Below are 18,067 nucleotides of genomic sequence, written 5' to 3'. Positions count from 1 at the left end.
GATCCCTTCTCAGAATAAACTTGTTAAATGCCTAACATAAAATGCAACACCCACTAGGATGGCTACTATTTAAAAAATGGAGTATACCAAGTGTTGGTAAAAATAAAGAAAACTTGGAACCCTTGGGCATTGCTGGTGGGAATGTGAAATGGTGCAGCTACTTGGAATACAGTTTGGCAGTTCCTTAAAAAGTCAAATGGAGAATTGCCATATTTCTCAGCAATGTCATCCTTGGCATATATCCAAGAAAAATTGAAAGCAGGGGCTCAAACGGATACTTGCACATCAATGATCATAGCAGCATTATTCATAGTAGCCAAAAGGTAGAAACAACCCACGTCCATCAACAAATGAATGGATAAACAAAATATGGCTTATATGTATATAATATAGACATATTATATATAATGGATACTATTCAACCATAAAAAAGTTCTGACACATGCTACAACATGGATGAACCTGAAAAACATTATACTTAGTGAAAAAAGACACAAAAGCACAAAAATTATGTCCCTCCACTTATACAAGGTATCTAAAATAGACAAATTCATAAAGATGGGAAGTAAAAAAGTAGTTACTTGGGAAAGGGAGGATGAGGAGTCACTTCTTAATAGGTACTTTCTGCTTTGGAGGATGAAAAATTCTGGACAGTGATGCTGGTTGCACAACAATGTGAATGTACTCAGTGAATTGTACCCTTTAAAATGGTTAAGATGGCTAATCTGATGTATATCTATTACCACAATAAACAAACAAATAAATAAATGCAGAGACTAAGAAAAGAGGTCAATTATTTGAACTACAGTTATCAAGATATATTTTTTAATATTTTTTCATGTTTTTTATTTATTCTTGAGAGACAGAGAGAGTGCAAGCAGGGGAGGGTCAAGGAGAGAGAGACACAGAATCCGAAGACAAGCTCCAGGCTCCGAATTGTCAACACAGAGCCTGACACGGGGCTCGAACTCACAAACCACGAGATCATGACCTGAGCTGAAGTTGGATGCTTAACCAACTGAGCCACCCAGGAGCCCCAGTTATCAAGATATTTTAAAAGCCAGGGATATAGTAACAAATGTACTTTTAAAAATAACATTGAGGGGCACCTGGATGGCTCAGTCAATTAAGAAGCCAACTTTGGCTCAGGCTATGATCTCACAGTCTGGGGGTTTGAGCCCCATGTCCAGCTCTGTGCTGACAGCTCAGAGCTGGAGTCTGCTTCAGATTCTGTGTCTCCCTCTCTTTCTGCCCCTCCCCTGCTCACTCTCTGTCTCTGTCTCTCAGAATAAAATAAAGACATAAAAATTTTTTTAATAAAAAAATAACATTAAATAACAAGGACAAAAGGTGGGCCCACTAACTAGTATAATCCCGAAGTAGCACTTCATGTCAACCATATTTTGAATTATCTGACAACTATAATGGGCCATGAAAATATCTGTGGTCTCTGTTGGTGATACAGTAATGCTACTACTCCTGTGGTTTGTGGTTTACAATCATAATAGAAGGAAAGGCTCAATCACAGTTAAGAGGTTAGTTAAAAAGCATGTCATTTTTTGTCCCATCCAAATTAGGGACCCACTGAAGTTTATCCAAGGCTCTGAGGTGGTCCATGCCCCACCAACCCACCCACTAAACATCTGTCAACCAAATAATCTCTAAACTCTCTTCTAACAGTTATTTATTTTTGAAAGATGGAGAGAGAGAGATCATGAGCATGGGGAGGGGCAGAGAGAGAGGGACACACAGAATCCAAAGCAGGCTCCAGGCTCTGAGCTGCCAGCACAGAGCCCGATGCGGGGCTTGAACCCACGAACTATGAGATCATGACCTGAGCCCAAGCCAGACGCTTAACAGACTGAGCCACCCAGGCACCCCTAAACTCTCTTCTAGAAACTGGTATGATCTAGGAGTGAGTTCAGCTTCATCTACATGTCATAGATAAGCTAATATCTCTGATCATATTTTTTTCTTATTTGTAACTGGGAACTGTGGTAAAAATCTACCTCTCAAGTGCTTTGTGAGGGAAAGAGAGAGAAGGCAAGCAAAAGGTGCTTCCCAAAACTGTAAAGTCCTCTTATAGGTATTATCAGGGAAACCTAAGAGTCAATAGAGACATCTTCCCCCACACCCTGCACACCGTCCTCCAGTCTCAATATTCTTTCAGAATTTTGGTATGAGCTTTGTGAACTATGGGAACAAAGCAATGAGCACTTTTGTTAAAGAGTACCATATTCCATATTAAAAGACAGTGTTATGGGGTGCCTGGGTGGCTCAGTCAGTTAAGCGTCTGGCTTTGGCTCAGGTCATGATCTCACGGTTCATGGGTTCAAGCCCTGTGTCAAGCTCTGTGCTGACAGCTCAGAGCCTGGAGCCTGCTTTAAATTCTGTGTCTCCCTCTCTCTCTGACCCTCCCCAGCTCACACTGTCTCTCTCTGTCTCTCAAAAATAAATAAAAAACATTTTTAAAAATTAAAAAAATAAAAGACAGTGTTATGACTTATAATGCAAGCCAATAGATTTGAAAATACAGATGAATTAAGGAAAACACCAATTATCAAAAGAGACTCAAGAAGAAATAGAAAACCCAAACAGACTAATGACTGCTAAAGAAATTTAATTCGTTGTGAAATATATCCTTTCTACAGAAGGCTTCAAGCCCAGATGGATGGCTTTCTGAGTACATTCTACTAGCTCTTGAGGACCTCCTCTCTCATGGATCCTATATGAATTCCCCCCCAAAGACCATGCATCCCTAAAGCACGACAGGTAGTGAGCCCGATGTGACCCAGCATGACTCTGCAGTACTCCAACATCCAAAACCATGCCGTCCTTGCACACTATAGATACTCAATGTGCACCTGTTTAACAAATGAATAGATGACAAAACTGAGGCAAATCATGAAACAAAAAATAACATATTGGAACTAAATGATTCTGGTACAGAAACATAGATAGGTAAAATCGATGGCTTTCCTATTCCTCTGCATTCTGGAGACTAATTCAAGTTTGATTGGACCAGGTGAGTGGAGGAGCCTGCTTCCTTCAGTAGGTGGGACAATCACACAGGACAGCCACAGGGAGACTGGTATCTGAGCACATATGGACAAACAGTCCCTTTAGGAGAAGGGATGGCTTCCCTGGCTTCCCCAGTAATGAGTCCCAAACGTCTAAGGATTCTGCATCTTTCACTTGGCACAACACAACTTGCAACGTGGGAATTCTCAGTACATATTCATTCAATGAATGGATCCTGTAGACTGGAACGAGTCCTGGTGTCAGGGCTGGGGAATTAAGAGCTAGAGAAGGAAAGCAGCCTCTAGCAGCCCTTTGCCAGGTCTGAGGCCTCTGGACGGGATTCCTCCAGTTTACGTTATGGTCCAACCTGACTTTAAAGGCCCCTGAGGCTCATTCTCCCTAGGTTTCTCACGGCCAAACGCCCCACAGTGCACGTAATCCATTGTGCTTTTCCAAAGGCCCCTCTTGGCTCTGAACCCATGTCGTCAGATGCTTACATTCCTCTTGTTTCTCCCCCCAGACCCTTCCCCTGCATCAGCTCTTTGTACATCTGGCCATCAACTTCCTCTTTGATGTTCTTACTCCTTGGCTGGCTGCAGCCTTATGATAACTTCTTTCTCCTCCTCCCTTCCCAGCCCCACCATCCTCTGAGCAGCCAAAATACACACATTGCCCTCCTTTCATCTTCCCCTATAAATCAGCCTCCTCTGGATATACTGAAAGAAGGCTTTTCTGAGCTAGTGGTTCTAATTCTTGGCTTTTGAAAAATCTCACGCAGCCTTGGCTTTCCATCTTGGCTACACTGCATTCATTTCCCATCTGCAGCCCTAGGACATTTTCTGTCCAACTCACTGCGTTTGTCCAACCTGCCTTAAGGACCCAGAAATATCCTCATCTCTGAAGTCTTTGAGCGTGCTTCTCTGGCATACGTGAGTAACAGTTTTATCACAGGAATTTGTCAGAGAAGACATACTGTCCTCCACAAATGAAAGTGAAAAGCAAAGCAACTAGCTATGAGCTGAACTATGCCTCCTTCACAATTCATTAGTTGAAGTCTCAACCCTAGTACCTCAGAATGTGCCTGTATTGCAGACAGGATCTTTAAAGAGGTAATTAAAGTCAAGTGAGGTCATTAGGCTGGATTCTAATCTAATATGACTGGCATCCTTATAAGAAGAGGAAATTTGGGGGCACCTGGGTGGTTCAGTCAATTAAGCATCAGACTCCTGATTTTGGCTCATGATCTCACAGTCTGTGGAATCGAACGCCACGTCAGGCTCAGCGCTGAGCGTTGAGCCTTGTTGGGACTCTGTCTCTCCCTCTGCCCTTCTCCCCTGCTTGAGCATGTCTGTTCTCTTTCTCTCTAAACTAAAAAGAAGAGGAAATTTAGATGTAGATAGGGACAGAGGGAAGACCATGTGAGGACACAGGGAAATGGCAGCTATCTGCATGCCTAGGAAGGAAGCCTAGAAAAAACCAACACCTTGACAACACTTTGATCTTGGACTTCTGGCCTCCAGAAAGGTGAGAAAATAAATGTCTGGCCTTTAAGCCGCCCAGTGAATGGCACTTTGTTATGGCAGCCATAACAAACTAATATCCAACTCAAGCCTCTATAATATTTCCTCTCCAGAATACATGAAATGTTTATAGGTTGATCATTCAGGCAACTTTCTGAAATAGCTCCTCTTGCTATTTTCAGTACCCAGTGGTCATGAGAGATTTAAATGTGATGTTTTTAAAGTAAAGATGATTATTGTTTATAATCATTTCAAAAGAATATAAAATATCCTTTTAATATTTTCCATGGGGACATGAAGTTATAGAAAGCATGTTATCGAATTTGCAAATGACTCTAAATTGCTACATTAAGGAGGAAAAAGATGTGAATCAAGAACGAGAAACTGAAATGAAGAAGATGAAATTTAGTACAAAAAGTGTAAAGCATCCCACGTACGTGAAGAACACCTGCTACAAGACAGCTATTAAGCCCTGCGTAGTGAAGGTCTAGTCCTATTCACTGCCTGCAAGCTCTCCGTGAATCACCCAAAACAGCGAGTGCAATTAACCTGTAACCATTCTTTTCATTCACTCAATTACCATTGCCAGAAGTGAAACCCAGGAATCCAACAAATTACATGTTGCCAGTCACTAAACATTTCTCACTTTCTCCCTTGTTTAAAATATGTTCTTGGAAAGGCTCCTAAGGCAGATTGTTCTTGGAAAGCAAACATTTAGCTTTTTTTTTTTTTCTAATAGGGGAGTCCTTATCTTCCAGTTTATTTCCTAATTCCACAGGCAACTCCATAGAATCTTGGAAGGTGAGGGTTTGCCCAGAAGAGGTTTATTCAAGCCTCTACCCCCAAGGCTTCCAACATCCCTGAAGCCCGAGGAGGCAAGCTGTTTCCTTCCTGGGATAATCGGTGGCTACAAACTTTCAGATGGAAGAAAAATCTGTGTCCTTAAAAGCACAAGTATTTGGTCCTGCATCTCCTCTTCAAGGTCTTAATAACAAGTCTGGACTCATCCGTAACAGCCTTCAGAGAGCCCTTCTGCGTCTTCTATTTTTTCACGGTAAACATCCTCAGGACTTTCAAATCTTTTCCACATGCCCCAGCTTCAGAAACCTTCACCAGCCCGTGGTTCCTCTCTAAAGATGTCTCTTTTCTCACTTGTGAGTTCATTTACTCCTTCTCTAGGTCTTTACCGAGTGCCTGTTGTGTGCCTGGCACGTTACTAATCACTGCCGATACAACAAGACACCGAAGCAGGCGATCTCTGTACAGGCTGTACGTGCTGTGCTGGGACACATGACGTGCTGGGGGAAGGCACTGCCAGCCTATGAGGCTGGGGACACGTCCACGGAGTCCTGAAGGGTGAGTCCAGTTTGGTTGGATAAAAGAGAAGAAGCAGGGTTGCAGAAAAGGGTTTGAGCAGAGGAAAAGGTAGGTTGTTATATTCTTACAGTCCACCTCTGCTGCTCAATGGTTACTTGACCTTGAGCAAGCCAGTTAACCTCTCTAAGCTTCAGTTTCTTCATCTGTAAAATGGGAATAATAATACCATGCAGAATAAAGTGTGAACTGTCTAGTACAGTGCCCGAAACATAGTAGATGACACCCCCCCCCACACCTCGCTGAGAAGAAAAGATAGATCTCATTATCATTACTTTCATTATTATCATCAGTGGCGGAGACCTGGGACATGATTGGCCAGAGGGGTAAGACTGTGTGACTTGGCCCTCCAAGAGGACAAGCCATCTAAGAGGAGGAAAGAAGAATGGCTATTCGAGTCACACAGAGGATGTCCCCCCCCACCATCCCACACATGCACACTGCAAGTGCCAAATACCTGGGCAAGCCGAGGACAGAACATCCTGGAACTGAAGAAGGAAATGAGGGAGGGTGGGAGAGATTTAAGAGAGAGAATCTGTAAGAGGGCAAAAAAAAATCTTTTTTTCCCATTGGCTAGAAAAGCTTTTAACTTTGTAGCTTATTGGAAGTCAGCTACTATGCTTTAAAAAAAATTCTTCCAATATTAATTACAAGATAGGAATGAGGAATTCAGTTTATTAAACATGAATGACAACAGAGACATTCGTTTATACATAAAACAGAAAAGAGGCATGAAGAGATGCATTAAAAATTTTTTTTTAACATTTATTGATTTTTGGTAGAGAGAAGCAAAGTTTGAGAGGTGGAGGGGCAGAGAGAGAAGGAGACACAGAATCTGAAGCAAGTTCCAGGCTCTGAGTTGTCAGGTCAGAGCCTGAGGCAGGGCTCGAACCCACAGACTGAACCACCTGGGCGCCCCAAGAGTTGCACTTTATGCCTCTGGGCTGAGCAGCAGCCACGACAGCCCCTCCCCTGAGTTCTTGTTTCCGGCTGCAGCTGTAGAGCACAGGATGTTGCAGAGGGCTGAAGAGGGGATGTGATTCCACTTTAAATGATTTTATTTTTGCAAAGCCTTTGCTAGAGTTAAAACAATTTGATAAGCTCTACATACGCATTAACCTTCATTTTATAATTAGTTCTGATGACAAAGACACACACAGGCCACTAGATGGTTCAGATGTGTGTGAATCACTCCGCTGTAAGAGGCCGGCTCCTCATGCAGGCTGGAGGCCCACCTTTGCCAATGCCTCCTGGGGAGAAAAACGCTAGCAGCTATGTTCTAAGCTTCAGAAGGGGTGGGCCCAGCCGACAGTCAGTTTATACTCTCCAACTGCAGTTTCTGAACAGATGTTACTCATCCTGCATTGTTTCTGGCTCACGCCCCACAGCATCTCCTCCTTAAGATCTTTTCCTCCTGCCCATCCCCCCCTCCGACCCCACCCCACCTTCTGGATTTCTCTTCTACAGTGGTTCTCAAATGGAGATCTCCAGAAATGCACCCAACTCAGACCTACCGAATCAAATATTCTGGGCTCAAGGACCAGTAGTCTGTGTTCTAACAAGCCTCTCAGGAGCTCCTGATGCACAGTAAGGTTTGAGAACCACTGTTCTGCTGCCTGATGCTAGTGCCTCACACCCCTGCTTGATCTCACTGCCCCCACCCCCCACCCCCTGCCTGATCTCACTGCCCCCACCCTACCCCCTGCCTAATCTCACTGCCCCCACCCCCCACCCCCTTGCCTGATCCAACTGCCCCCAACACCCCTGCCCAATCCTACCTCCCCACCTCTGTTCCCAGCTTGATCCTACTGTTCCTTCTACCTCTCTGCCTAACCCTACCACTCTGTCCCACCCCTCTGCCTAACACTGAAGTCCCATCCCCGCTCCGCTACTCGATCCTACTGCCCACCCTCCTACCTGATTCTACGGCCCCAGCTCTTCTGTCTCAAAACTTCTCCCCCCTCAGTCTCCAGAATGTGGTTCCACTTGGCTCTCCCACCTGGAGAAAGTGAAAGAAAGCCAAGGATCACACGAGGTGTTTCACCACAACAGCCAGAGAAGGAGCATCTGGAAGGCACAGAATCAGTGATGTCACCACACCTTAGATGAGACCGGAAGATCACGGATGTCAACCACCTCTCTTTGGAGACAGACTGGAGGACAGAGTGACCAAGACCGGAAGCATCTAAATGGGGATGAAATCAGCCTCCTGTGCATCTCCTCCACTCAGTCATTCAGCGAGCGAGCACTGAGCTTTCCCGAGGGCAGGACGGACCAGTGCTGGGTCTTGAGATCCGCAGAACTGGGGGTAGCCAGCAGCAGCAGCAGCACCTCCAAATGTGGATGGGCATTTCATGGTCTGCTCAAAAACGCCTGGTCAGCGAGCAAGCTCCAGAGCGCAGTGCCTCTCCTTTGTTCAAACACATCTTCTCCCTAAGAGGGGTGGGAGTGGACCCCTTTTCTTTCTAGGTTTGCAGAAGCCTTGACAAGTTGGCCAAATCGCTTAACTTCTCGGAGCCTGGGCTTCCTCTTCTGCTAATGAGATAAACCAGTAACCACCTTGCAGTGATTTGTCTTTTTTCTCTCAGATTAAATGAGCTAGCATGTCCCAGCTCACAGCAGGGGCTCCGTAAATGAGAGTAGCCTCCAGAGGTGCTACGAGACATGAGAAACAGTCTTTATCTTCAAAGGCTTACAGTCTAGTGGTAAAAACAAAGCCAGTACAAAAATAACTAGAACAGGAATCCATCTTGAGTAGGTGCCACTATTAGCCCTGGAAATACAAGGCAGACGGAGTTGACGCCTTGGGAGGGGACTTGCAGTGTGCGTGGCCCATCCCAAGAGGCTCCTGCCTAGCTGGGAGAGGCAGGAGCCGGCGCTGGAGCTGGCCAAGGGAGAGATTCCAGGTAGAAGAAAGAGGGTGGACAAAGCCTCTGAAAGCACAGGGAATGAGACACAAGTTCAAATCTTGATAAAGTGGCTTCAGGGCATATAAGATTTGTGGCCTCAATGGGTCTGTCACTTCAGGAGCCAAAAACTCTGATGGCCTCTGGCATCTGCTTTTCCTCCCTCGCTGAGGGTGCCAACACTTGTCAATTAGGAGGATTGTTTTAGGATGTGGAAATTCATTTACTGGCAGCCAACACTTGAAAATGTGAATAATTATCAAGGCAGGCAAAAACCTCCATTGGCAACAGAGAATATGACATTCTTACACATAATTCTCTTGGCCGGCCAATTCCTTCAGTCATGTGGCTTATTTAGGAGGTTTCAGGTCCTTATATGAAACACATTGCATTTTTACCAATATTTTGATGTCAGATTTAATCAGAAATGCATGCAAAAATGGAAATGAGTCCCTTATAAGTACTGTGATTTCCAAGGAACAGAACGTGGGGCCGGACGCTATGAGCTCTTAGATTGTCTTCATCAGCTTTATTTTTACCTGGTAAGTTAACTGTCGTGAAGAAATGTCACTAAATTCTGTAGCCTGGATCCCTGAACACCTCTGGGATTTTCCCTAGCATAGAGTGTGCGTGTGTGTGTGCGCGTGTGTGTGTGTGTGCGTGTGTGTGTGTGCGTGTGTGTGTTCATGGGGACAGAAGTGGTTCAGCTCCCGCCATCCCTTAACCATAGAATCTCTACCTCCCACCTGAAACACTCTTACAACATAAACCTGAATTCTGTATGTACTATTGATGTGAAGGGGAACCTATCACAAGAGAAGGAAAGGTTTCAAGGTGAGGTAATAGACATAAAATGAGCTACGTTGGTAAACTGAGAAAAGAATGCACATGTCAACAGGACCAAAGAGGGAGAGCCAGCTGGCAAAACGGTAGACCCTTTGTGTTCTCCCGTTCTAGGAGTGAGGAGAGTCAAGAGCACAGTGGGTTAAGGTTTCCAGAAAGGGTGATATGAATCCCACGGTTGCCCTGGCAACAGGTCCACCCCCACCCCCACCCTCATATGGCAGTGATATAGTAAAGAGAAGAAATGTGCACACACAAGACAGATGGTAATTCGGGGTGGAGGCAACATGACCTCTGGTTAGCCCCATCTTGAAGGAGGCCTACGGAGGAGATGTGGAGTTTGGGAAGGGATGTGGGCCGCTGATAAAGGAGTACAGACAGGAAGAGTCTGGAGGCTTCCGAGGGCTGATGCTCGGTGTATGGCTCATCCTGCAGCTCCAATTCCACCGGCTGGCACTGTTGCCTGGAGGGGACTTTGGGCTGGAGAAGGCACTCCTTCCAGCCCAGGAGGACTGAGGCTGTCCGGATGGCACAGGGAACAGACAGGGAGTCAGCAGAGATCACCACTTTAAAGTCTTCCAGGCACCCCCACCCCTGTCCTAAGTGACTTGGTTCCCTCCCCCAGGCTCCTCTCCAGCTCGGACCACCCGCCTCACAAACATGGCGGTCCTTGGTGCCTGACCGGGCCCCACCTCACTCCACCCCTGCCTGCTCCGATCCTCAGGGAGGATCTCCACCTTCACTAGGAATGCTGCCCTGAACCAGCTGTTTGCAAAGTGTGGCCTGGGGACCCCTTAGGGTCCCTGAAAGCCCTGCTAAGTCCATGAGGTCAGAACTATACCTATAATAGTGTGAGTGTTTGCCTTTTATACTCTTATTCTCTCATGAGCATAGAAAGGGCGACAAGTTTACTGATGTGGTTTTCGGTTCTACAACTATCCTTTAAGAAACTATCATTTGTCAAGTTTGGGTGTCATATCAGAGAAGAATATCCACGATTATATGAAAAGGCTGTTAGAATGTTTTTCCTAACGTGGATGGAACTGGAAGGTATTATGCTGAGTGAAATAAGTCAGTTAGAGAAGCACGGATATCATATGTTTTCAAAAATATGTAGATCTTGAGAAACTTAACGGAAGACCATGGGGGAAGGGAAAGGGAAAAAATAGTTACAAACAGAGAAGGAAGGAGGCAAACCATAAAAGACTCTTGAATACAGAGAACAATCTGCAGGGGGCTGGGGGGATGGGGAAGAAGGAAAAATGGGTGATGGGCACTGAGAAGGGCACTTGTTGGGATGAGCGCTGGGTCTTGTATGTAGACAATGAACCATGGGAATCTACCCCAAAAACCAAGAGCACACTTTACACACTCTATTTTAGCCAATTTGACAATATATTTAAAAAAAAAAAGAATGCTTTTCCTCTGTCAGACTACATAAGTGTGTGAGACCATATTTTATTCACGTAGTCCAACCAAAACAACATTTCATGACAGACTAGATGAGGTGAGAATCCAGCTGTCCTTGATTAAGCCAGATATTAGGGGCGCCAGGGTGGCTCAGTCTGTTAAGCGTCCAACTTTGGCTCAGGTCATGATCTCACCGCTTGTGGGTTTGAGCTCCACATTGGGCTCTGTGCGGACAGCTCAGAGCCTGGAGACTTCTTTGGATTCTGTGTATCCCTCTTTCTCTGCTCCTCCCCCACTCATGTTCTGTCTCTCTCCCTCTCTCTCTCTCTTTTGAAAATAAACAAACATCAAAAAAATTTTAAGCAACGCATTAAGTTTGTCAAAATGTAGACCAGTGCTGTTGTTCTCACAATTTTTTTTATTTAGAAAATATCATTTTATACAAATATTTTGTTATTGGTTATGTTGTGGATTTATTTTTTTTTAGCTAATGAATTAATAGGGGCGCCTGGGTGGCTCAGTCGGTTAAGCCTCTGACTTTGGCTCAGGTCATGATCTCACAGTTTGTGGGTTCAAGTCCCATATTGGGCTCTGTGCTGACAGCTCAGAGCCTGGAGCCTGCTTCCGATTCTGTGTCTCGCTCTCTCTCTGCCCCTCCCCACTCATGCTCTGTCTCTCTCTGTCTCAAAAATAAATAAAACATTAAAAATTTTTAAGTTAATGAATTAGCTAAGTAAAATATTTTTTAAATGTTTATTTATTTTGAAAGACACAGGGGGAGGAAGGCAGAGAGAGAGGGAGAAAACATCCCAAGTAGGCTCCACCCTATTAGCACAGAGTCCGATGCTGGGCTCAATCTCACAAACTGTGACATCATGACCTGAGCCAAAATCAAGAATCAGACACCAAAGGGAAGGAGCCACCCAAGTGTCCCCATTAAGTAATATTTTTTAAGTTCTCCATTTCAATTTCTGACCCAATAAGTGTCAGTAGACATAACTCACATAAGCAAAAGCTCTTTGGGGTCCTCAATAATTTCTTAGTGTAAGAGGATCCTGAAGCAAAAATGTTTGAGATGTGCTGTCTTATACTGAGTCTACAACAGGCAGAGTGGAGCTATATCCTAGCTAATGTTGCACACCAAGTCCACCAAATTAATGATCTTCTTACACGTCTGTTTCCCCCACTACTTCCTGGTGGCCCTTGTTCTCTCTAAAGTCCCCAGGTCTGCCAAGCAGCAGGAACTCCAGATGAATGAATGAAATATGGAAGGAGCCGATGTGGACCGACATCACCAGTGACTACCACCTGGGCAGCCTGGAAATATGCATTAGAAGGGCAGCTAATACTGCATTATTTTATTTTTAATTGGCTCAACCTGTTCCTGGAACTCTGACTTGAATTTAGACATAAAATATAAACTTATTTTTGAGAAATCAGAGAATCCATGGGGCGCCTGGGTGGCGGCTCAGTCGGTTAAGCATCCAACTTCAGCTCAGATCATGATCTCACAGTTTTGGGTTCGAGCCCTGTGTCGGGCTCTGTGCTGACAGCTCAGAGCCCGGAGCCTGCTTTGGATTCTGTGTCTCCCTCTCTCTCTGCCACTTCCCCACTCATGCTCTGTTTGTTTCAATACTAAATAAACATTAAAAAAAATTTTTAAATCAGAGAATCCAAATGAAGCATTAACCTGAGAAACAATTCTGTTTCTCTGTTAAACTTTCAGAGACTGCTGTTGCAAGTAAGTAGCTAGTGAAATACAGCATGTAGCGCATACCATAAATGCATTCCAAAATGATTTGCCGCAGAAGCAAAATGTGCCTGGGCAATGTTTAGAACATAGAAAACAAAAAGCCGAGGCAAGCAAACCGCCATAAACGTCAGACACCGTATTTTAACAATGAAGAGAAGGTCACATGATCAGGGCAAGGCCCACAATGACCGTGGCTTCTGCATCTTCGTTCCCTGTCAAAGGGAGACCAGACGCAGCTGACCCGTGAGGACTCAGGCCAGAGTTGTGGTTGTTTGCCTTCCGGTTTCACGCTCTCACTGAACCACGTTCACCAGCCAAGCAGCCCTGCGGCCTGTCCGGGAGCAGCCCCTGGCCGCTCCCTGGGGTGGGGAGATGTGCCATGTTCCATCCTCCTCCGGGTCCCTGGCGCGCTCTCCGGCAAAATGAGAAACAGGAGGCGATACTGGATGCGGGGTTGATGCCTTTGGCAAAACAGGCTTCTGTCTCTTGTTTCAGGAGACAAGGGGTTCCTCCTTCGGAGCCCGAGCTTGGGGTGAAGGAGAGGACGCGATTGCTGACAACTAGGGAGGGCCCGGTGTGCGCTCGAGCGGCTTGGGAGGGGGCGGGACTGAGGGCCGAGAGGAATACGTTTTTCCAGCTAAGTGTGTGGCGGGTCATTCCGAAAGTCCCATCAGAAACCTAACTGTGCAATCAGTGTTGGTGATCTAGGAATCGGGCGTTTTCCATTCTCTCTCTCTTTCTCCATGTGTGTGTATAAATACAGATATATGGACATATGGATATAGATATATGGATAGATACAGATATCTCGATAGATAGAAAGGCATATTTATCATCTTGAAATCTGTTTTTCAAGAGCCCTTCAGTGTAGTAAACATCCCCTAGTCCTTGCCACATTTGCAAAAGTCTTACATTTAAATCACTATGGAAACGGATTCTCAGAAGACTAAAGACACGGAAGGCCCAGTATCATGGGGCCATCATTCAGTTAACACGAGTGAAGACTACAACCTCCCAAAACAGAGGTTTTTGGGCTCCCCTGGTCTCTGGTTGTAATTCTGAATGCTAACGGCTACCAGGCGATCGGGTAATTCTCTCAGTGGACTTCGCAGGGAGTCTGAGTCTGTCACCTGGCCCACGAGCTATAAAACACAGTCTTAGAGAATGATTTCATAAAATGACAGCTGTGGTTAAACTATCATTCATGGCATACCTACAATTTACATTTATTACCTTATTTTCTCCTCACAAAAACATTCTGAGATCAGCATTAACATTCCCATTTTATGGAGGTGGAAATTGAACCTCAGAGAGACTATATTGACTAAGTATACACATCTGTTAAGTACCAGACCCAGGACTTGAACCCAGGTCTATGCCAAGACCCATTCCCTTTCCACTGGCCAACCTTCCTATTACCTCCACATCCTGGGCTTCCCAGAGCCTGTGCTTAACAACCGGGTCCATTTATCCATATCTATGTGTTTCCATGAGCTTATCTTTCTCTTGGAGAAAGAGAAAAATTCACCTGAAGACAACACGTTCACAAGAGAAGCCCCATATTTTCTGTTCCTAATATCTTGTTCCGGCTCACAGTGTCCTCACCTGTCTTCTGTGACTGCTCCCTCCTTCCACATGCCCGCCTGCTCTTTTCCCCCTGCTGCCACGCAGAGAAGCCAGGCAGATCCAATAAAAATAAACGCTCTTAACATCCCTGTCCAGATACGTACACCAGGACCTTTTCAGATCTTTTCCTTGCATATTGGAGAAAAGTCACGAACCTCAGATTAAACGGAACGCTTTAAAATAGAAGAGTGCAATTTCATTTTGAAACCCCCATGCTGTCATTGGCTATGAGATCTCCTGCCCACCCCTCCCAGCACACCCACAGGAGGCCGAGGGTGGAGGTTCCCGACTGACATGTGTCCATCTCCTGGTCTGGACCCTGCCCTGAACCACCTCTTCCCTCCTGCTTCAGAGACGGAGGCACCGACACTCACCCAGGAGGGCCATCTGGGGGTGAGTCCGAGCATGTCTCCCTCTGGAGATGGACCTCGAGGGAGGCCGCTCCCTGGCCTCAACAGGGAGGAGGAGGATCTGTCCGAGGACCAGCAGAAGGCAGCCCACCAGCATCTTCTCCATCTTCAAGAAGAGGAAGAGGGGCAAGGCTGTGACAAACACAAGAGGAGGGAGCAGGGTTGAGATTTCCAGGTACCCTTGAATTCTAGGTACTACAGACCCGCTGTGCCACCTTTCGGTATCAGACACGCCACTTGTCTTTAAAATGCCATTTGTGGGGGCTCCTGGGTGGCTCAATCAGTTAAGTGTCTAACTCTTGGTTTTGGCTCAGGTCACAATCTCATGGCTTGTGAGATTGAGCCCCTGTGTCAGGCTTGGCACGAGCCGTGCGGAGCCCCCTTGGAAATTTCTCTCTCTCTCTCTCTTCCCCTGCCCCTCCCCTGCTCTTTCAAAATAAATAAATAAACCTTAAAAATGCCATTTATGTGTTTGATCCTTAAGAACTCTAGTAACTTCCATTAGCAGGTCCTTGCATACTCTGAGAACATGTATAATATAATTTTTCATCACTTTTGTATCTGTTACACTGAATGGGAAAACTTGAGGGAGAAAATATATATATATATACACTGAAGTTTCTCCTCAATTAAGTTTATTATCAATTATTTACAATCACATTCTATATCTTGGGTTTGAAAAAGGAAAAAGTAGGGGTGCCTGGGCGGCTTAGTCTGTTAAACATCTACCTCTTGGTTTTGGCTCAGGTCATGATCTCACGGTTCATGGGGTTGAGCCCCACGTCTGTGCAGACAGCTCAGAGCCTGCTTGGGATTCTCTCTCTCCCTCTTTCTCTGTCCCTCCCCCACTCACACAGGCACACACGCACATTCTCAACTTCTCTCTCAAATAAACTAAAAAAAAGTTTTAGGAAAAAGGAAAAACTATGCCTGAAGATTACAAGTAACATTATTCCTTCTGTCTAATAACAGTGTATGGCACAAATTAATATATAAGTTTCCCAAGGAATTCATACAAGGCTGACATAAGGTAGCATCACTAGGGAGCCTCCCAGCCTCCCTGCCTCCCACACACACGTGTTAAGAAGCAGCACAGTGCGGTGCCTAAAGGCTTGGACTCTGGCATCAAACTTCCTGGCTTTATGCCGTGACTCTGACACTCACTAACTATGTATGGCCGTGGGCAAGCTCTTTAACCTCCCAAGCCTTATGGGAAGATGCGACAATATTAGTTAACTGAGTGAATGAACACATGCAAAGCACTGAGAATAGTGCCTGGCACGCATGGGGAGGTGGGGACAAGCAAAGGAGCAAACGGGCTGGGGGACCAGAGAAGAATAGATCAAACCCAGTGTTGAGCATGAAGCTCTCAGATGCATAAAGAATTTTAACTCTAAGTTGGGATTCAGATATCCACAGGAGCAAGGGGACTTTCACTCAGAGGGGCACTGTCCTTACCAGAATAGCACTGCCTTGACCCATTTTCTGTATGGGTGCTGGAGGCCAGCTGGAAGGCTTTAGAAGGATCTAAACAGGACAGCGACAGGGTCACAACCAGGTTTTCCCAGGATGGCCAATCTCAGTGCTTCACGTGGGATGAGAAAGGTACTTGGCCACATGGTGAATGATGTCAAGGCCATCTGCCTGCCAAAACCTCATGGAGAAGGCAGGGTCCCGGGACAAGGTTTAAATTTTTTCTCCCGTTTTCTATAAATAGAATAAGTGTCATAGCAATTTATTAATTTATATTAAATTAGGTGGGGAGGAGGGAATATTTAAGGAGAAACAATACTTCAGTAACATCACTTGCATGTAAAATCTTTACTAAGTCCTCATCTTGTGCTTGGTAATTTCACTCAACTGATTTCATTTTTTTTAATTCTTTAATGTTTTTTATTTATTTTTGAGAGACAGCATGAGCAGGGGAGAGTCAGAGAGAGAGGGAGACACAGAATCCAAAGACAGACTCCAGGCTCTGAGCTAGCTGTCAGCCCAGAGTCCAATGAGGGACTAGAACCCACAAACCATGAGATCATGACCTGAGCCGAATTCGGACGCTTAACTAACTGAGCCACCCAGGCGCTCCCCAACTGATTTCATTTAATCCCCATATCTATCTGCAGAAATTAGAATTATTATTTCTGCTTTTTAGAGATGAGGAAACTGAGGCTCAGTGAAGCTCAGTGACTTGATTAAGGCCATACAGCTAAATTAAGTAGGGATCCAAACTCAGGGTCACAAGGTCAATTACCAATTCTCCGATTAGCAGAAAACTCAATTAGCTGCCAGTCAAGCCCCAGAAGTGAATTCATGAAAGGGCACAGCTATCTTGTTATCAGAGGCAGGAACAGGGCAGGGCCAGGGCAAGGACCATTTCCCAAAACTTAAAAAAACAAAACAAAACAAACCCCACAGTAATTTGGTGAATTGCTTTCAGGAACTGACCTGGAGATAAACCCAGGCTGTCAACCTCCACAGACCACAGTTTTTCACACTTGCTGTACAGAGCTAGCTCACTTTTCACTATGCACTAGATTTATATTAAACATAGCGAATGTTTATTCAGTGCTTACTATATGCCAGGTACTAGACCAAATGCTTTAAATATATTAAGTCATTAATTCTTACAGTAACTCAGAGAAGTTAAGTGATTTGCCCAAGGTTATACACCTGATAAAGCGATGAAACTTCTGAGCATACTGTCTTGTTACTGATAACTAACACTCCCAACTTTTTAAATAGATTAAACTCTTTGCTAACTAGATCCGTCTCTTTTCATAACTCTAACAGTGAGATTCCTTCTGAGAAAAGGAAGAAAACTTAGATTTTTGCCTCTTTCTCTGGTCTTAAACCTACCATTGACTTTCAGGGTTCCTGGGTGTTTATCACATTTTATATGACATTGTAAGTGGTTTATTATTTTAAGGCTCTCTCCTTCCTCCAAAGTGACAAAATACAAAGTCCACCTTTATTTATTTCAAAAAACATACAACAAGGGTGTCATGCGGAGCGAAGTAAGCCAGGCAGAGAAGGACAGAAACCATATGTTTGCACTCATAGGTCTAGCAGGAAAACAGGAGAGACCTAATGGAGAACCAGGGGGAGCGGAGGAGGGAGAGAGAGTTGGGGAGAGAGAGGGATGCAAAACTTGAGAGACTATTGAATGCTGAAAATGAACTGAGGGTTGAGGGGGAAGGGGGAGGG

At 45.0% G+C, this 18,067-nt stretch overlaps 1 protein-coding gene across 1 annotated transcript in view; it reads right to left on the bottom strand.

Moving 5' to 3' along the window:
* MATN2 (matrilin 2) overlaps nt 1–14,981 on the bottom strand; it is a 119,319-nt gene extending 104,338 nt beyond the window's left edge. Inside the window, exon 1 of the mRNA XM_029923881.1 lies at nt 14,828–14,981. Within this exon, the coding sequence (XP_029779741.1) occupies nt 14,828–14,969 (142 nt within the window). The 5' untranslated portion in view covers nt 14,970–14,981. The remainder of the gene's footprint in view (nt 1–14,827) is intronic.
* Between the last annotated feature and the right edge of the window lie 3,086 nt (nt 14,982–18,067).

This window comes from Suricata suricatta, chromosome 15, assembly GCF_006229205.1.
Source record: "Suricata suricatta isolate VVHF042 chromosome 15, meerkat_22Aug2017_6uvM2_HiC, whole genome shotgun sequence".
Lineage (NCBI taxonomy): Eukaryota > Metazoa > Chordata > Mammalia > Carnivora > Herpestidae > Suricata > Suricata suricatta.
This window is presented reverse-complemented; position numbering and strand designations above follow the sequence as displayed.